At 36.3% G+C, this 19775-nt stretch overlaps 2 protein-coding genes across 4 annotated transcripts in view; one reads left to right on the top strand and one right to left on the bottom strand.

Annotated features, from left to right (window-relative positions):
* cacna2d3a (calcium channel, voltage-dependent, alpha 2/delta subunit 3a) overlaps window positions 1-19775 on the bottom strand; it is a 114986-nt gene that overhangs the window by 13353 nt on the left and 81858 nt on the right. For all 3 annotated transcript variants that reach the window (XM_032575473.1, XM_032575466.1, XM_032575480.1), the window contains 8 exons: window positions 19612-19705; window positions 19378-19473; window positions 18506-18627; window positions 17768-17845; window positions 3999-4060; window positions 2720-2764; window positions 2580-2642; window positions 62-132 (listed from right to left, as the gene is read on the bottom strand). In XM_032575473.1, the coding sequence (XP_032431364.1) occupies window positions 62-132; window positions 2580-2642; window positions 2720-2764; window positions 3999-4060; window positions 17768-17845; window positions 18506-18627; window positions 19378-19473; window positions 19612-19705 (631 nt within the window). The remainder of the gene's footprint in view (window positions 1-61; window positions 133-2579; window positions 2643-2719; window positions 2765-3998; window positions 4061-17767; window positions 17846-18505; window positions 18628-19377; window positions 19474-19611; window positions 19706-19775) is intronic.
* On the top strand, window positions 7511-14790 carry lrtm1 (leucine rich repeat transmembrane protein 1). The gene is made up of 4 exons (XM_032575492.1): window positions 7511-8041; window positions 10327-10711; window positions 11543-11748; window positions 12969-14790. Exons 1-4 carry the CDS (start codon window positions 8035-8037, stop codon window positions 13496-13498), a joined length of 1128 nt encoding a protein of 375 aa, XP_032431383.1. The 5' UTR covers window positions 7511-8034; the 3' UTR covers window positions 13499-14790.

The raw sequence follows: 19775 nt of genomic DNA, 5'->3' as shown, positions 1-19775 counted from the left end.
TTGAACCTCCAAGTGCACACACATATACACACACCTACACACGCATGCACACACGGATTACCGTTTAAAAGAGCCCATCTGCAGCAACTTATTCATTACAGCTCCTTCTGCTTCACCAAAAAAATGTCCAGTCTGAAAAAGAAAGGACAAAAGGTTCTTTAATGAAAAGAGTATTGCCCATCTGCAATAGTTTTATAAAAATTTTAACCATATAGCAATTATATCATATGCATTGTTTATTATACTCCAGAATTTGAAAGTGCACATTTTGAACTATTTATGGAAAAGTCTACCTTATTATTCAGATAGCACCTATGCTATCTGAAAAACAAGCTGATGAGTTCATCTTTTGATGTCCTGATTGACTGCTTTTGGTACAAATGATAATTTTTATGTAACATTATTTGCTCTCTTCAATGAATTTTTATGCTTTCACAAACTTCTGTGGCTCTGTGTCCTATTGTCATATTGGTGCTGATAGATGAATGTTTCTACATTAATTTGTAGTTGTAAATTTGAATGTGTATGGAAAAAAATGCATTTTAAACACTACTATGCTATACCACCATATTCATATTTTACAAATATAATATATTGTACACACATAATAATCATGTCGTATAAATGTGATAATTATATTCCATAAACATGATAATTATATTGTATAAACATAATCATTTAAACCAGATGATGGCAATATTATGCTTTCAGTGCATGCAGATTAATAGAGGCTAATTTAGAGTAGTTGGTCAAGTTTTATTTCACAGTTGGTTGGAGGCATGTAGAGATGCTGATGCTGCTGTGCAACGTAGATGAAGTCATTAGTATGCACACTCTGAGAACGATCCTAAACAAAAAGGGACTGCACAGAAGGAAAAATCAGTTCGATTCTCCTCTCGAACCTTCCTCATTGACCATCCTATAACTCTTCCTCATAGGAGAGTTATGGGAGGCTTCATAACATTTAAAGTTTTACCACTTTAAATGTGTTCAACACAGATGTGTTGTTACTCAGAGTACAATAAAATATCTGTTTTTCTCCCCATTTGTGTAGAACAAAGATAAAGGAGGCAGCTCATGGGACACATTTATTTAAACCCTAATTTCATGTGGCATGTAGATTCCCGCAATGCGGTTTCTGTAGGAATCGAAACAACGAGCAGTCCATATTTTTAGCCAGGCATTCCTCACCACATGTATCCCAAATTAACTTGATATGCCAGCTTCTTCCTTCTGTCGAGTTTCATTGTCAATGCAACCTATAAGCATACTACTGCCAACATCTGGAGGAAATTATCACATTAAGTCAAAAAAAGATCATATTTACACAATATATTGTTGTATTTAAACAAGATAATTATGTTTGTAACATATATTCCCATGTTTGTACAGAATAATTACCATAACATGTTCAAAAACTTTTTTTTTTTCCATTACAGCAATACACTTCTGGAAATGAGAGTTAGTTCAAACAAAATGGTTTTATTTATTATGAATTCTTCTTACATTTGCTTCAAAGTAAATTAAACAACAGTCACTAATAGGTTTCCATTACAACAGAACCAACCTACAAACTAACTACCTTTTTATGATTAGTTTTATTAAAATTGGGTATTAGCCCTTTAAATTTTAGACACCATTAAATCAGGGTTTGTTCATCTGTTTGGATGAAAAATAATTAAAAATAGAATGAGTGTGACAGCCCAGGTGCATGTGTTAAATGAATGCTTTGCTAAAGCAGAGTTTGACTCAGTTTCAGTATTTGATTTAACTCATATTTGTGAAGACTAGGTTTCTACCTGTACTGCAGTCTACATTCCTCTTAAAGTGACCACCTTGCCATGCAAAGGTTCCTCAGAGAAAATATTATCCAGTATTTGATCTGCATCATTTTTATATGCAATTTATGTTAAATATTGTATTTCTACTTGATTTTTTTGGCCACAGCAATCACAAAAACATTGCAATGTCCTGGAGGGACTGACTTTTCTTTAAATGGCCTCTTGACCAGATCATGTGCATAAATAAGAATGTTTTCTCAAACACTTTACCCGACAAAAAACAAAACAAAAAACTGATACTTAAGGTCTCCGAAATGGAAAAGCCAAGATAATATGCCAGTTAATTTTAACTGATGTGTGTTAATAATCTAAATAAGAAAAAGGCCACATACCAAAACGTGTACATTCAGAGCAATCAACATTACAACGGTTTAAAAAGTTTAAAAACACCTTGAACCAAGAAACTTGCTACCATGCATGGTGAGAACTGCCTTAAATATACATTGAAAATATATCAGGACTAAACAGTAGATAATAATAACTTTTAGTAAATTATGATTAAATTAAAAAGATAAGAAAATATTAAGCATATGAACACAAAGGCGGATGCAGAAAAAGAACAAGCAGGGGAAGAGAAGGGCAATGACAGCCAGCGGACTTGCTTTGGATGAGCCAGAGTCAGAATGACAGCATGTCTGGTGACAGCTGAGCAGAAGGTACATGCTCAAACAGCACTTTGAGAGAGAGCGCAGTCTGTGCAACAGTATCAAAAACGAAATGCGTGCTTGTATGTCTCACCAGTGTATAGTCTTCTGCTACAAGAATGAAGCCATTGTTGTCAATGAGGTAGCAGTTAATATGCTGTCAATTAGAAAATATAGTTTAGGGCAGAGTCATTGAACAAAAGATCATGGACTGAGAAGAGGAAAATGTCTGACCTCATCATCACAGCTTATGGAGCATTTCCCATCTAATGCTGCACACTGAAAAAAATAAAACACAAACAAAAAAAATATTTATTCATGTAAGGTGAGAAAATTACTATGGTAAAAATGTGTGAATGAGTGATGATTGTCATCTGTTAAAAATGCAACAAGAAATTTAAATGTAACTGGCTTGCAAGCTGTCATATGTTGTAAGTATGACTTATTAGACAAACGCAGTTCTAATAAATGCCCAGATGTGCTTGTTCTGCATATAAAACCAAATCAAGCAAAACCGGAAAGGTGCTGAATACTGCAGTTTGACTCTTAAGAAGAAAGTATCTCAGTCTGATTCACACATCTGAATTCTAGCAAACCAGCAGAGGGTGCTGTTCCAGTTACATAAAAAAGAGTTATTGCAAAAGGACAGAGTAGATAGAACTTTTTTTTAAAGAAATGTTCCTGTTTTTCTGAACTTAATTACTGTGTGGTAGTAGTAACCTAATCTTCTAAAGCAGGGTACTACTTGCATTTACTGCTATATCTCAGTGTTTAATTCTCAGTGAAATTCTTAATTTTCGCCAAACTGAGGTCCAGTCCACATGGAGATGAGTTTAGGTGTACCCGCAAAAGTAACTTAGGCCGAGTATCCAGACAGACTTGGCATCTTTACAGACCAGAATTGGTCATTTTTGAAACCAGGTTCCAGAGTGGATACATTTTAGTTCCGCTCTCGATGTGGCTGTCATGCGAGCCACATCTTTTTTTAAATGATGAGGTCGGTTAAAAAGAGAAGGACGTTATTGTCTCTCTCTAATCTGCATGTGCCTCAGTCTTACAAATAGCAAAAATGTCATCACACGGGCCAATCAGTGTTAAAGCACCACAGATTGGCCCGGCATAAATGCTTCATCATTTTCTGTGGCGCTGCATCCTGTATTGTGGATGTAAATTTTTCCTTTATTGTTTATAAAAATATCAGATGCTTGACTCCTTGTGAACAAGGGCCTGAGACTATGTTGAATGTTGCCTCCTGCAGTAAGCCAAATGATGGACAGATGAAAGGACAGACAGTCAGCCAGAATTGAATATTAATATAATATTAAAAAGAGGTGATCATAGAAAAGAAAGACCGAAATTTGGAAAAGAAAGATTAGAATGTAGAACAGTACGTTAAATATCAAGAGGAAAACAAGAACCTGTTAGTTTTTACTCTGTGTTTTTGGCTTATGTGCTTAGATTTGAAAATGTGTTTGTACTTCAATCCTGGGATGAGCATCATGTCACTAGGTACCTGTCTGCTGGCTGTCCAAAATTTTCTCTGGAAAAACTCCAACTTCATCTGGATGCCAACAGCTGAAAGAGATGCAAAACAATAATAAAAGTTATAATCACAAAAAGCATTTAGAACATAGTGCAAATGCAATATAACATGCAAACCAAAAAAACCAAAACAAACAACTTTACTGCACAAACACTTTCTTCCTAACTTGGACCAAATGGACAAGTGAACTGCAAATTACCAATAAGTTAGCACATTTTCCTGGATTTGGTCAAATTATTATGTGTAATACAGTTACCCTAAAAATGTTTAAAAAAAATACCAAACCAGCTGCCCATTATATACTTTTTACTCTGCTTCACCATTGTGATCTGGCTTGTTCTTCATATGGAATAAACACCTATGCCTAGAGTCCATAAAGTTTGACATATCAGATCCCTACACATGACAAGCTGAGCAGAAAGTTCTTCATATCAGGATAGTTATTACTATTGTTAGTTATAGTTATTTGTTGTGAAATATGACACATTGTTCAGATTTTGCTACAAATGAAGAGATACATTCGCAACAGGCAGAATCCATTACCTTCTCTGACAAAGACTTATCTCAATAGCAGATTTGATAGAATAAATGGAAAAACAGTATTTTAATCCGTATTGTCTCTCTTGATGTATTGGCTAATGATGCCAACATTTATAATTTGAGAAACTTTAAAGATACTTTGGAGATAAATTATTTCCCCTTTCCATAAGCAGGAACGATCAAGTTGTTATTTTGGTAAAATTGTTGCAGAAACAGCTCCACTCAAGAGATGAAAAATAAAAAAGAAAGCTAAGCAGATTCAAATAGATTGTTGCACTCAAATCGATTGTCATCAGTAAAACACAACAGTAATTTATTCTGTCCCATTTGAGTGGTCAGTATGAATAGAAGCATACCATTTGTGAAAATGACAGCAAGGTACTTGAAGTCCTTTCCTTAAGGCAGAGACTGAATTGCAACCAGAGTTTTTCCTCTATTTATTCCAATTAGCCGAGTTTAAAAGAAGCTTACAATATTATTTATTACTGATTCTAACACAACTGGAGGTCTTCTACAAAAAGAGCTTGACTGAATGCTGAACTCCCATCTAAATACTGAACTCATGTAGCAACTTTTCAATGCTGTCGCTGCCAAATTTTAGAATTTGTAACGACAGCATTCAATACTTTATGCATTCAGATGTAGAGTTCCAGTCCCTGGCAAACATGCTTTAAAAACCCTGAATGAAATTCAGATCTATAGAAAACCCGAAGGCGACTTTTACTTACATCAGAGAGGTAAATCCCTTCATGCCACTAGAACGGCTTGTTATGTAAGATATTTAATGTTAAATAATCTTTAGGCGAAACAGCCAACAGATCTATTTGCATTCTTCAGGCTGACCATATTCACAAAAACACCAAGCTAAAATTGTGTTTTTACTTCCCAGTGTACCTACAACGTAATTGTACTAATGTTTTCATGTGGTGTGGTGCTGCTGTGACCCATTTTAGCTCTTGCCCATAGGAACAGGTGCAGATTATCCCATCCTAAGCTTTGCCAGATCCTTTGGGCAGCCCACCATCTCTACACCCACATGAAAAACCCGGGAGGAGAGGCTAATTTAAGATGCTGGGCAACAGGAATGGAAACAGGAGAGATGGAAAAAGGTATCGCTTGGATGATAAGGATGACTACAGACACAGAGACATCAGACAGGAAAACAGTGAATTCTTGCAATCTATTCCACGTGGCATTTGAAGTGAAGAAACAGCACATTCATTAAGGAAATATATTAATGGTAGGAGCATAAATCTACAACAGCAGCTTCAGGGCTTCATTCTGTGCGATGGCAGTAATAACACTGATTTTAGAATGCACAGGAATGACAATTCAAAACAAAAGCTCAAATCCATTCCACTAAGACACGGAAATTATTTTTGTTCCAAGTATGAACATTTAATTTCCCTATGTATGATTGATTTAAGAACTTGAAAGTATTTATGCGCTGAGCTGGGTTTATGAGCATAAAGATGAAGAGACAGAAAATCCATTCTAAATCCATCCCATCACCAATCTCCAATCAGTTCTGTCCCAAGCAGGGGGGATGACAACTGGTTTACAGCCTACTGATTTAGGATTCTAGTAAGGATAGAAAAAATTTACTACAGTACCGTATAAACGCTTTCAAACCCTTTGCACTTATTCACGTTATTACTTTAAAAGCAAATAGACCAATCTATTTCAATAATTGTGAAGTAAATTGATAAAATGTGATGGTTTTTTTGATACAAAATAAATCCTGAAAAGTGTGGCTTGAATTTCTATTCACATCAACTGACTCAATATTTTGAATCGCAGGCTACGGTCTTTTCTGCATGGAGTTTGCATGTACTCCCTGTGCATACATATGGTCCCCTCTGGGTACTTTGGTTTTCTCTCACAGTTCAAAAATAGAACTTTACATCTTGCAGAATATAGACAAAAGATTTGCACACATTTGTAATTGAAATGCAGCTATTGTCACTTAGCCACTGCTAGATTCCATTGTGGTCTGGTCATTTCATTAAACCTAATGTCATCTAACTTCTGCCTGACTGTCTCCTGCACTCACCATGACAGCAGTAGACTAAAACAAAACAGGAAAGAGATTTTTCTTTTTTGTAGAAAAATGTCAGAACAGAGTAATTCAATACATTAACATATGGCTTTTTAGCATATCTAATACAACATCACAAATTTGAAGATTTATTTTCCCACATAGGTAGGTTCAGTAATGTTTCAAACATGGCTGTGAATGCGAGTGTGTGTGCAAACACTTGCACAGCTTCTCTACATGTTTTTACACATTTTCAAACTATTGGAAAGATCATTGTTCAAGTCTAATATGTCCACTTGTATTCAATGTGTAAGTTATTTTTACAGATGGAAAAAAGCAAATAGTAGACCCATAATAAGCAGCAGAACAGAACAGGATGTTGTCAAGCAGAAGGGCAAATACCCAGAAACCAGAGTGAGCTAGCAAGCATCAAAACAGCTTAATATCAACAAGGATTTGTGCAGTAACACAAGCCTAACAGTCAATCTTTTAATGAGCAATGAAAGAAAACAAAAAATTCAAGCAAATTTAATGCAGCTTCCCAATGTTGAACTGTATGTGTGCACCAACATGTGCATTTGTGCAAGCTGCGTTGCTGTGCTGAGGGCGTGTTCTGCCAGCCCCTCTGCCCACGGCTTATGCATAATATTATCAAAGCGTGCCATAGCAATAGGCATTGTGTATTTAAGTGCATGAGTATTTTTATTGCCTCACTGCACTCTCGATCTAATTTTGTCTTGTTCAGTTATTGCCAGAGTAACAGGAGGTGCAACATGGATGTTGGTGAATGTGTTTGTGCTGTGATTTAGGAGGCACAGCTGTCCAGAGGGAGATGACACACCATCATATACACCAATCCAACTGGGGATAGAGGAGGAGGGGTGAGGGGTGAAGAGTGAGCAAAACAGAGAGAAAGACAGACAAGGCCAAGTGTTGATTTGGTGTCAATAGAACAACAAATTCAGTCATGAGAAGTGGCAATGTACTAAGAACAGCAAACACTATGAACAAAAATATTCAGGAAGCCATATGAGGATTTGGGAGATAGTAAGAGAGCAACAAAAGGAGAGAGAGAGCAAGAGAGACAGACAAGAAGAGAGAGAGGGAGAGAGAGAGAGAGGAAGAGCTCCAAACTCGAGTGATTTCCAGACTGGCTGGGAGTGAGCTAGCGCTCTGATCTGCCTGCTCTGATGGGGTTTCATGCCCTCGCAGGCACTGCTGGGAAACCTGAGGGCAACGCTGGTTTCTGCCGCTTTTCTTTTTGCTCTCCAATTCCCACCCATTGACCAGACCAACCGAATGAGAGCCGGGACCAGACGATCTCAACCTCAATGACGACAAATGGATCCTACACCAGTGAGGCTCACTGCAATACCAAAAGGGAGCTAAAAGAACCCTGAACACAACACGGCCCAAAAACTGGCAGAAATGAGAGGTAGGATTTCCATTGCTGGTGTTTTGTGAGTGTAATTTCTGTGTGGGTATGCAAGGGTTAGTAGGCATTAATCAGGATTTGGAACTTAAATTAAAAATTATAATCACATTTCTACATTAATTGCTGGATATCACCTCAGCGTTGATTCTTTTGACAAGTTGCAATTAGTGTGATATTGACAGTTGAGGTTATTCATAGTTGCAACTGTTATGGGTAATGAAGGCATGTCATTATGAATTTCTTGTTATAGGCTTTATCATGAAGGGACACAGCAGCAAAAAGCCAGTCCTTTGTATTGATCTCATTTCATAATGTGAAGGAAAAATTTAGTAACAATGTTTAAATAAATTTGAATGTACACTTTATGATGTTTTTATTAAAGGTTTGCACTCAGTTGCAGCTCAACAGGACATATGCTCTTCTGACCCTCCTCAGATAAGTGAAGAACAGGGTGTTCAGCGGTTAGAAATGTGAGACATGGCTAAGGTGATAAGCCTAGTTTGTAGAAGTTCAGTTACTAGTACCTGTTTAGCCATCAGCAGAGAGGCCTTTTTGGAGAAACGCCTAAAGTTGAGTTGTGAATGTGTATGCAACCCTGCTCAACTGAAACTTACAGATAAGTAATGTATAGATTTTTGCCTGACACTTGAGCCAGGGGGTGTGACTAAGTAATGTGTGATGTATCCTATGTAGATGAGGGGACGTTCAGCCCCAAGTCAGAACTCATCCGATTCTCACTGAGATGTGAGCTTTGTATGTTTTCTCCATTTGCAAATGTTAATTAAAGCTGTGTTTGTTCTCTCCTAAAGCTGAAGTTTGGTCTCGAATTTTGTGCAACTTAATAACTCCTGTTATAATGCCCATTTTGGCTCATGCCATGTTTATATGTACACTCGAGTTTGTTTTTCAACCAATGCACAAATAAAAAGCTCATGTAATTACATTTTTTATGTACATGCTATGAGGGCCAAATGATCCAAATAACCTAAAGGATTCCCAGTCAACACAAGAAGTTGATTTCTTGTGTTGAGAGGAAATCTGTCATAAAAAGTACCGGTAGTTGTTTTGTAACATATTTCTTCAAGTTCAAAGAAGAGTTGTGGTTTCCATGGTCCCAAGAGCAGACTGTGTAGTAAATAGGTGTCATTTAATCCATTCATTCCCAAGCTGGGGGTCACAACCTCAAGAGGATATGTAGATCATTTCTGGAGGCAGCTAAATGGTTGTAGAGATGAATAAAAATTCATGCCAGAATGAAATCACTTTTTTTGACACTGAGGAGGGGTTTATATGTTATAGAGCTTGTGCAAGTGAATTTATATGCGAATTTAAAAGCAGGTTTGCTGATAACCCACACACTCCACTCATGCAGTAAATGAAAAAAAGAAACACAAACAAAGCAAATGTTACCACCTATCAGAAGACCTGACCATGGATTATTTCAACTGAGTACACCAGTTTTGAGGGGTCAGTAAAGGGTCACAAACAGAAACACGACCGCTTTATTACAAATGAAATGGGTGTGAGAAAGAGAACTTGTTTCATAATGTGTGAGTAGAAAAAGTATTGACTTCTGAATAGCTTTAGAGTGGTTTCATAAGAACAGACGAGTCAACGGCAATTCTGCCGGCCTATACAGAAAAAGACATATTTGAGAAAAACACCATGAATTCCCACTTATAAAACTTTTATTAGAATTAGGAGGACGTAACATTTATCAAAAATGATTTAGTAATTTGCTTAATAATAAACACGGCGCAGTTTTTCTACCTATGCAACATCTATGATTCAACTTATGAGCAAGCTACACTCATAGATCATAAATTTGGGTTGGAACTTCATTTCATTGAGCCTCCAGCTAGTCAAGCCAATGCTATAAATAATGCTGTTATGTTCCAGAAGGAATGGACATGTGAAGTTATCTCAAAGGGAATCAGACACCCAGTATGTGCTGCGTATAGATTTGTGTGTGGGTGAGGGGTTACGAAGCTTTCAGGGGTCACTGTATAAGGGGGCGGGAGGGGAAGAGTTATTGCTAAGAACTGGTGGTGCGCATTAGTTATAAGTTTAATTTAAAAACAAAATCATCTGGATAAAAGCAAAGTAAAATAGGAATAAAATAAATGTAAGAGTGACCATGGTCATAGGAAACTTGGAAACTATGGAGTTAATTACGCATGCCATTATGGGAGCAATTAAATTGAAACTATAAATTAAATTCAAATTAAATAAATGTAGTACGCACTCACGTGGTGTTGCAATGTCTTGTTCCTGTATCTCCACAGTGATTTTCGTGTGTGCACTCCTCTCCTCCCTGCCTTTGTCACATGCCTGTCCAAAGGAGTGCAGCTGCAACAGCAACACTAAAGTGGTGGACTGTCGGGGTCGAGGCCTCTATGACATCCCTCGGAGACTACATCCAGAAACACAGGAACTGTATCTTCAAGATAACCGTATCAGGGGACTAGGATCGATGGCTTTCAGGGAAATACCTCTTGTCCGCATTCTCGATCTGTCTAATAACTCTATAACATCTATTTCACCAACTGCTCTGCTTGGTCTGAGGACTCTGCAGCGCCTCAGTCTGGCATACAACAGCATCAGAGAACTTGACAAACGGCTGCTTGGACCTATTCGCTCACTTTCCCATCTTGACCTCTCACACAACAGGTTAAGTATAGATGCTTGAAACTGTCGCACCATCATGAGCATCATTGGAAAACTAAAGAATAAAAAGGAAAAACAATTGCAATAATTTAACCTAAATAAAATTTAACCTAAATTTTATTTAGGTTACATTTTATTGTGTGTGTGGTTTTTTTAGTAAAAAAAAAAACACACACAATAAAATGTGTGTAGTTTTTTTTTTTTTAGTAAAAAGAAAAAATAAACAAATAAAAAAAAAACATAATGACTAAAAACCTACACAATTCATACCAAAGGACTACATGAAATAATTACACATTTCTTCAAGAGGAATTTCAAGATCATTGAAAATAATAAGACTCAAGTGTCTGGAAATTAATCTTTTAAAGCCTTTTTTCAAACATGTAAGGCAAAAGGAACAAAGGTCTTTCAAACTCTGGAAATATTTTTGAACATGAAATGATTTGAAATACAAGCCTTCGCAATAAAAAGGATCATTCACATTTGACTCTAGATACATAACAGTCAGCCAGAGAGCTTGAAAAGCTAAATGTGGCAAGAGATGTGCATTACAGTCTTTTCAATAGAGAAAAAGTATAAAAATAAACAATATCACCATTGTGATAAGAGCATTGAGGAAATAAAAAACTCAGTATAGATCTAAGCTGTTGTTTAATTGGCTATAGTAGAAATATTTATATTAAGGGATTTTTTTAACACACAATTTGAGGTAACAGTGAAAGATGAGAACAAGAGTCAACTTTGAACTTTGAGTTCAACATGAATTTCAGTTTATCAGAGATTACCACAGAAGCTTCCTTTAATCTGATTCGCTTACTCTGTCTCTTTTATTAGTCTGTGGGGTTTGCCGGGAGTGATGGGGGACAGCCTGAAAAACCTCAGCTACCTGGGCTTAGCAAACAACAGACTAACAAGACTGGATCGTTCGTTGTTGGACACCATGACCCACCTGGACAGCATAACGCTACGAAACAACCCCTGGAGGTGTGACTGCCAGCTTATTGGCCTCAAACTCTGGCTGGAGACCTACCTCTTTAAAGGTTAGACCATTAGGAACTTTATTCTTCTGGGAGATATCTGCCACAGGTTCAATGTTCTTATATCATAAGTTTCCCATAATGGAATTGCTGTGAAATCAAGTCAAATTTTTAATATGACACTTTAATCCTCCCTGCCACCTCATTTTATTACTAATCTTCATATTGAATGGCTATAGCAAAAATCCACAAATAATGACTTTAGTGACTGAGGGCATTTCCCCAGGTGGTTTGAACTCTACACACTCAGGAGTATGTTTTATTCTGGTCCATCTTTTTACACAAAGATATTCCAGCAACGGTTGGGTACAAACAATGTGCAAACATGGAGAAATACAAGTTCACTTACCTGAAAATATACAAAATATTTATAATTTGGATACAAGTTATGTTCTTTTATTGTAGATAATTCTCTTCTGCTTTGAATCTTACTTTTATCAGTGGGGTGAAATGAAAAGCACAAACTAGAGATTTGTTTTTTACCCTTTATTCTTTTTTGCTATGTATAGCATGCTAATAATACATTTACTAGCAAATATTATGTAATGATACTTTAAGAAAATATAATATTTACAGCTGAATGTTCCTTGTTTAGGTCCTTCATGCATGAAAGAGAATCTCCAGTAAATTCTCTGGTTTGTTAAGTCAGATAAAGTGCATATCAGCAACCCGTATAATTTCCCATGCTAGATCAAACGCAGCAGGCATTGGATAACAAAATTACCACTCTGCAGTGAAGCCAAGGCATTCATGGAGTTAGGTAGTCCGCCTACATGCCCATGATACTCTGACATAAATGTTTTCTTGCCAGATGAAAATTCTAATTAGTGCAAAACAACACAATGGACCCAGATTTAAGTAAGCATGCAGACACAAAGCTAGTGGATAATTAAGTTGATAGAAATGGAAGTGTGTGCCAAAGGATACTGGATTTGAAAGAAGAAACTAGAGGCTAACTGATGAACTCTTGATTTGATTCCTTTCGTGGAAGAACCAATTTCTGTGGATCTTGTGATCCAGAAGAGAGAACTCTTTAGATTTCACATATTTAACATGCTTCTTAAAGATGCTTCTTAACACAGAAGAAGCTGGTCTTTAACATAAATTCTACAATCATCATTATAGGGAAACTGTGTGATATTTCCTGAGTAGAAATGAAAACTTAGCATATTCTTTCACACTTTTATCTTGATTTTCTTCACCGATTTCTCCTTACTCTCAAGGTGGAGTTGTAGATGAAGTTCTCTGCACTCAACCAGAAGAAATGAAGGACAAAGACTTGCAAAAAATTCCTTATCAGATGTTTCATGCCTGTATGACCACAAGCTACCATTACCTGTTTGCCAACATACACCATCTAGAGTCTGAGAAGCTACTGAGAGGCCACGTCCATGGCAACCATGCCCATCCCTCCAGCCACTCTCTCCATGTCCCCATGGCAATAGGTGAGGGTTTTGGTGTTGGAGGTGGAGCGGGAGGAGGAGGGGCAGGAGGCATAGCAGAGTGTGAAACTAAGCAGAAGCATCGCCCTGTCAACCTGCGCCATGCCATTGCCACAGTGATCATCACAGGTGTAGTGTGTGGGATTGTGTGTCTGATGATGCTGGCTGCAGCAGTGTATGGATGTGCCTATGCGGCAATCATGGCCAAATATCAGCGTGAGTTAAAGAAGAATGAGGAGCTGGCTGCAGCACAGGGGGCTGATCATGCTACTGCAGATGAAAAGGAACCACTGGAAAATGCTATTGCCTAAGAGGTGGTAAAGTTTTCCCGGGACTCTAAGCCTCTTCCCTTTAACCTAATTATCTCTGGATGCCATGTTTGGGTTTGTACATGTGTGTAAAGAGTGAGAATTTTTTATTTTTGCATAAATGTACCTAATATTTGAGACTTGGGTAGCTACATTTCACAGGTATTTGACTATGCACTGATAAGAAGAGTATCTTCCACTTTAAGCAGATTTCAGAAGCTGAATTCAATATAAATTTTGTTTTATCTAAAAAAATAAGCATATCAATGACAGAAGAAATCAAATATATATTTATAAGTGTGTACTTGTATTTGTATTGTAACACTTTAGTACTTATAGAATGAATTATAGATTTTATCTGTTTTTTGTTATTGCTCATTATTTTGAGTTTGTTTTTGACTCATAGTGACCATATTAGGCAGCTGTTGTCAGTCATGTCCTCATCTATTTGTATCAGTGATGTGCATTTAAAAAAGATGAGCCTGTGACTTAACTTGTGCTTGAGAGAGTGTGTGTGTCTTAGTACATGTGTTTACAGAAAGATGTATCAGATTACAGAACATTTTAAGTGTCTGTGCCTAGCAATGCTACAAAGGTTGTGTGAACGAAATATATTTTTGAAAGGATTTTTTCCTGTCAAATTGGGGAATTCATTGAAGCAATAATGAAACAAACTAAAATGAAAAGAACTTGGACTCAGCCTTTTTGTATGTATTTTATGGGTTCATAGATAAAAATAAAAAAAAGACTGCTGCACAAATGATGTTTATACATGCAAGTACAGTTTTTCCAATCAGTCTTGTTTGTAACATATTACTAGTTACACAATATTAAACATTTCCTTCAGTATGTACTATATATAATAAAGGAAAACATCGTTCCTGATTACTTTATAAACACTGGCTATCAATTTCAAAAGGTCTGTGTCCGTAAGAGTGAAAAGGAACTATAATAGACCAAGATTTTGTGCAAAGAAATCCAAGAAACTTCCAGCTAGTATTCATTATAGTCTGGTATGATGTTGTCATGGTACAGTAACCTTGCGTTCACAGTATGTAAATGAAAATTTATATTGAAAGTTTTTTATATGATCTGTTGCAATTTGTAATTGGCTATTATTATGGTTGTATTAACATTATCTACAACTTTGATTTATTGACATTTTCATGTTGATAAATACACAAGTAAAATTAAGAATAAACACTAAGGAGTCATTTTAAAGTAGGTATGTTTATTGTATAAAACATGATAAAGTTTCATTATTTTGCACTTGGAAATAAAACTACCTGATATTAGTTGGTTGATTAGTCTGGCTATTCACTCAGGCATTTTGCTTGTTAAAAAAGAAAACATCCCATTAGTTCCCATGTTCTTCACAGCCAGAAAATTTTTTTATTATGTACACTGCGCATATAAGGAATTTCAAACTATAAGAATGGCATAGTATAATTTCTTTAAGTTTTTAAAATATAATTGCTTACAACATTGGTGTGCCTTGACACAGGTAGGCCCATGCTACTTTTGTTGAAATGCCTGCTTTGTGTGTTGTAAAAATATTCTAAATTATTTTTTTAATTTTCCCAAATATAACACAACATCCTTTTCAGTTCAACTGTAACAGACAAATCTATAGCATACATTCATATTCATTAAATTAGGACATTATCATAGGTCATTAATCGAACAAAAGAAACATGTTAGAAAATAATATAACTTAGATTTTCTTTACTTTCAATGTATCTAGTATGTTTTTTGCATACTAACTTGTTCAGAGAGAAAATTCATGTAATTAACAGCATTTTAATTCGCTGCGTGTTTACTCGGTGTAATAGAACAGCACATTGAGGTACACAGATGCAATCGGCGTTCATGCCTGACCTGAGTCGTACGGTTCTGTGTATTTCACGGTAGCAGCTTCGCTGCACGTGGCCTAGGATGTGACCACAAGCACTGACACACACACAAACTGACATGCTGGCGTAAACGAGTATGTACGTACACGCACGGCAACATTGTTACTCTAGTGATGTCTGCAGGGCCAGTGGCATGTGACGTCACTGGCCTGTCCTGTTAAGTTAGCGTGTTGGCGTATTCACAAGTCTGCAGCTCAGTGGAGCGCAGGGCAGTGAAAACTGGCCCTAACCGGCTTATGCTAAATTTGCATTCTAGCCTACATCTCGCCCCCTATCTGATACTCTTATATAAATCATCCTTATAGACATACACAGATAGGATAAGCGTGATCATCATTACTGCACATCAGCACCCACTGCAACAATAGGTTTCTCCTAAATTCTTCTGACTGATTAGTCATTTGTTTTGTTGCTCAGAAGGATTTGAGTAAATGCTATTATGCTGAATGAACAGCGATGAAATGAGCAGGGTCAAATTATTCAGTGGGCTGGTGCAAACCGTGGGCTGCTTGTGCATCACTCTGCTCAAACTCTAATGCATAGTCATACACAAACACATACTGGGTGTGTATGTAGTGGCACTACACAGACTCTCCCATCGTTGTCCTTCTGCTCCAGTGGTTTCCCCCAGGCAAAGACTACCCACAATGCACTGCTTTCAAGTCAACGTATCCAGGCACCGAGAAATAATTTTCTCTTTCTCTGCCCTTTTACTTCTTCTCTTACTTTATCTTTGAATTTCATAAAGATCATCCTCCTCTTTTGTTCCATCTTCATGTCTTTCCACTTAGGATACATTTCTGCAGTTCTACTTGACCTCAGATGTTAACAGTATACAAACAGATATCATTTGAAGATGCATTATGAATATAAGCCAAAATTAATCCTGTATTCTGATACCTTCCCTATGGCTTGAGCAATAGAAAGTATAACAAATTAAAATTTGTAAGTAATTGTAAGCTTCAGATTTTCCAACTTGAATTTTTTTTAAGGATTTTAACCTCCACATGCAATTGTGAAAGAAAATAATTTAGATGTCATCTAAATTTTTTTGAAATAATCAAAATTATTTTGTGTTCCTGATCACAAAATAATTTAGATTAATTAATAAACAACAAACTAAAGATGGTGGAGGCGATGAAATGCAAACACCTTATTACTTATTAAAACTGCACATACCTTATTATTTGTAATTACAATTCACCTAATTAAAGACTTGAGACAGCTACATGCTGTGAATGTGGAGGCTCACCTGCAATCCAGATTTACCTGCCTCACGTTTAGATTTCTCTTGGATACAGAATTTCAGATGTGGCGAGCGACATTTTTTTCTCTTTCTTTATAACTACTTTGCTACTTTCAAGATATTTACAGATCTCATCACCTTCTCTGAAAATACTCGGCCTTACAGTACAATGAAAACAGGGTTTACAATACCTCTTGAAATATTTTTTATGACAATCTCTGTGTCTTAGAAGAGCTTAGGAATATTAACGAGTTATAAAGCTATAAGTCTTTAAAAAAAACAACGTTATGCTATTTTGTTATTGATATAGATAGCGTATCTTTAGAAATTCCTTTTGTTGTCTTGCGAGTTACTAAGTGACTCCAGTCTGATTTTTTTGCTCTAAGCCTCAGTGTTTATTACTTATAAATTAGATTTTATAAATGTGAACTACAACTGGTGCACAAACTTATTTCAGAGAGGCTGTTTTTTTAATTAAGGTAATTATTTAGGTAGATTCAGCTGAATACTACAATTTATTTGCTTTGTCTTACATGAAATAAATGTAAAATGGGACAAAGAATGCACAACCCTGACGAATGGACATTCATTTAAATATAATTTTGGGTGTATGCATGGCATTTGAGACATATCTCAACCTTTTGTAGACTACAGAAAATTCAAATAAATCACTAAAGGCCCAAAAATGATATGATACTCAGATCAGAGATGAATCAATGTAAACCTATATGAACCTCTAACTCTAATCATAGTTACTGAGTTGACATTCTGAGCCAACTTTTATTGTGGCTGCCATACAAGATTGACACAAACACAAGATAAACATATTTTACATACAAAATATTTAGATATTTTATGAATGTTGGTACATATTTTGTGTGCTACTGTGCAGTGCACTACAACGGATGCAATTGAACACATGAAAACACATAGAAAGCCAGAACATGTGGGCTGCAAGTGTTTCAGAGGAAAATAAGCAGGGGGGAGGACAACTGTAGCGCGGGAATATAAAGCACAGCAGTGTGAGGAAGAGAATACCGCAGTCTCTGTCAGTGTTGAAGAGTGTTTGTGTAAAAGAGACGGAGAGAAAGAAGCACTTGAATTTCCACTTACCAGCAGCTATGGGGGATTTCCTCTCATCCAAAAGCTGAATGGCAGTACTGGCCAATACAACACTCCTGTTTTCTGAACCTAAACCACACACAAGAGGAACAGATATCAGAACAGAAAAAAGAAAACTGATTGACCAGACAGTGATTGGAGAGACATAAATTTAACATGTATATATCAGACTGTCGTTGCTACAGCTACCACATTACTTGGAGGAAGGGTGCATCTAAGGCAAGTCAGGCAAGTAAATAAGAGGTTTTCAGATCACTTGTAATAGCTGGCACTAATGGAAAGCCTGAGGCTGAGAACATGTTCTTCCTTTGGCGGACATAAAATTTTTTTTAGCAAAACTGTTAAACTGAATATGCGTGAGTTGTTTGCGTATTAGTGCATCCATTTATAAAACTGTGGATTCTGGGCTATTCTCTATGGAAAGAAGCGAGCCTCTCCCCAGCATATCTTATTTCAGCCATCAGCAATCAGCCTGGTCCAAATGCAAACAGAGCAGAATTAATAAAAGAGGAAAGGCAAACACAGATAAAAGCCAGAGAAAATAATGATATCAGGATAAACATGGAAAAAAAAATAAAAAAATCACAGAGAAATGCCAAAGTTAGTGTTGTGTGATGAGTTGTCAAACACATAATGTGACCAAAACTAATTTAAATCTGGCTAGGCCAATATCCCCTTTAATAGTTTAATTTAAAAAAAAATCAAACAAGAAACAGATGCACAGCTAACCTGAGTTGAAAGGCAGAGAATAAATAAAGGTGCCAGGAACTTGTTCTGCTGCTCTCTTGTACCATAGAGGAAAGTGATCAGCATTAAACACTCCTTCTTTGTCTTCAGCTGTCAGGAAGTCTCTTGATGCAGACAAGAAACATATGATATCAATAATGAATAAACAAGCTAGTAAGACTAATTAGATTTGAAATCATAAATAAAAGCAATCAATATAATGGCTTGATCAGAACTTTATATAAAATGTTAATTTTGGGCTTTTAATGATGTATCTTAGTTGCATTATTTTTCAGCTGGAATAACAAACTTCAATTACTTTTAATGGTTTTAATGCTTTAATGTTTTTTTTTTCTTTTTTACATACCTCATTCCTCTCCAAAGTTGTTTTGAAGTATAATTCACTTTACAATTATAACACTAGAATTATGTCTAGTTTCAACCATATGATCAAAATGGCCCTCTAAAATAAAATAAAATTAGTTACAATGTCCTTGGACAGCCCATGTAACACTAAGGACAATGTCTATCACTAACTGGAAGATTATGGAAAATGGAGAAAAAATATTTACTTGTGTAACTCCATCTCAAATTTGTTGCAATATGGTTGAACTTAAGAAGCATTTAGGTTTTCCAACCAAATAACAATCTTGAATACACACTAAAGCCAGCTTAGAAATGAATAAGGTCTTGGAATGACTGTATTCTTATTGATAAAAATCATTTAATGTGTCTCACATCTGTTTCAATTCCAAAAAAGAATGGTTCAAACGCAACATTATAAGTCCAAAATTAATCCCACATCTACACTCTTGAGGAGTGTCTGCAAAAATCTGACCATAACACATTTAAAGTACTCATATCAGATCACTTACAGGTTTGTGAGTTCGTCAGGCACCACAAATAGATTAATTCTGGACAGCCCTGTCCTTGTGCCAAGATAGGCAATCTCCACACCTTTGTCCGAGTTTCTGTATATTGAGACAAGTTTATAAACTGAACTGCCTTTGTGGGCAGCTGTGTTATTGGCATCAGAAAAATAAGACAGGCTGTTTAAATGGCACAAATATTCCCTAATAACAGTGAAATCAGTGGAATGGGTGACTTACTCTGACTTATTGAGCACAAGACTGGTCCAGTAGGCTTCAAGTGGAGCGGTCACAACCGCATCAAAGAGAACTTCCTGGATAAGTTCCTTGTCACCTGACGGAACAAAGGCAAATAGAGCACAGTTTTACAAAAAATTGGGGTTATTTATTACAAGTAAATACAA

The sequence above is a fragment of the Xiphophorus hellerii genome, chromosome 1, assembly GCF_003331165.1.
Source record: "Xiphophorus hellerii strain 12219 chromosome 1, Xiphophorus_hellerii-4.1, whole genome shotgun sequence".
NCBI classification, from domain to species: domain Eukaryota; kingdom Metazoa; phylum Chordata; class Actinopteri; order Cyprinodontiformes; family Poeciliidae; genus Xiphophorus; species Xiphophorus hellerii.
Note: the sequence above shows the minus strand (reverse complement) of the source record. Positions and strands in the feature narration are given on the sequence as shown.

What these genes read in the sequence shown, in the direction of transcription:
- lrtm1 (XM_032575492.1), top strand. An exon ending in CTTGACCTCTCACACAACAG is followed by an intron (nt 10,712 to 11,542) that starts GTTAAGTATAGA and finishes CTCTTTTATTAG; the next exon opens with TCTGTGGGGTTTGCCGGGAG. An exon ending in GGAGACCTACCTCTTTAAAG is followed by an intron (nt 11,749 to 12,968) that starts GTTAGACCATTA and finishes CTTACTCTCAAG; the next exon opens with GTGGAGTTGTAGATGAAGTT.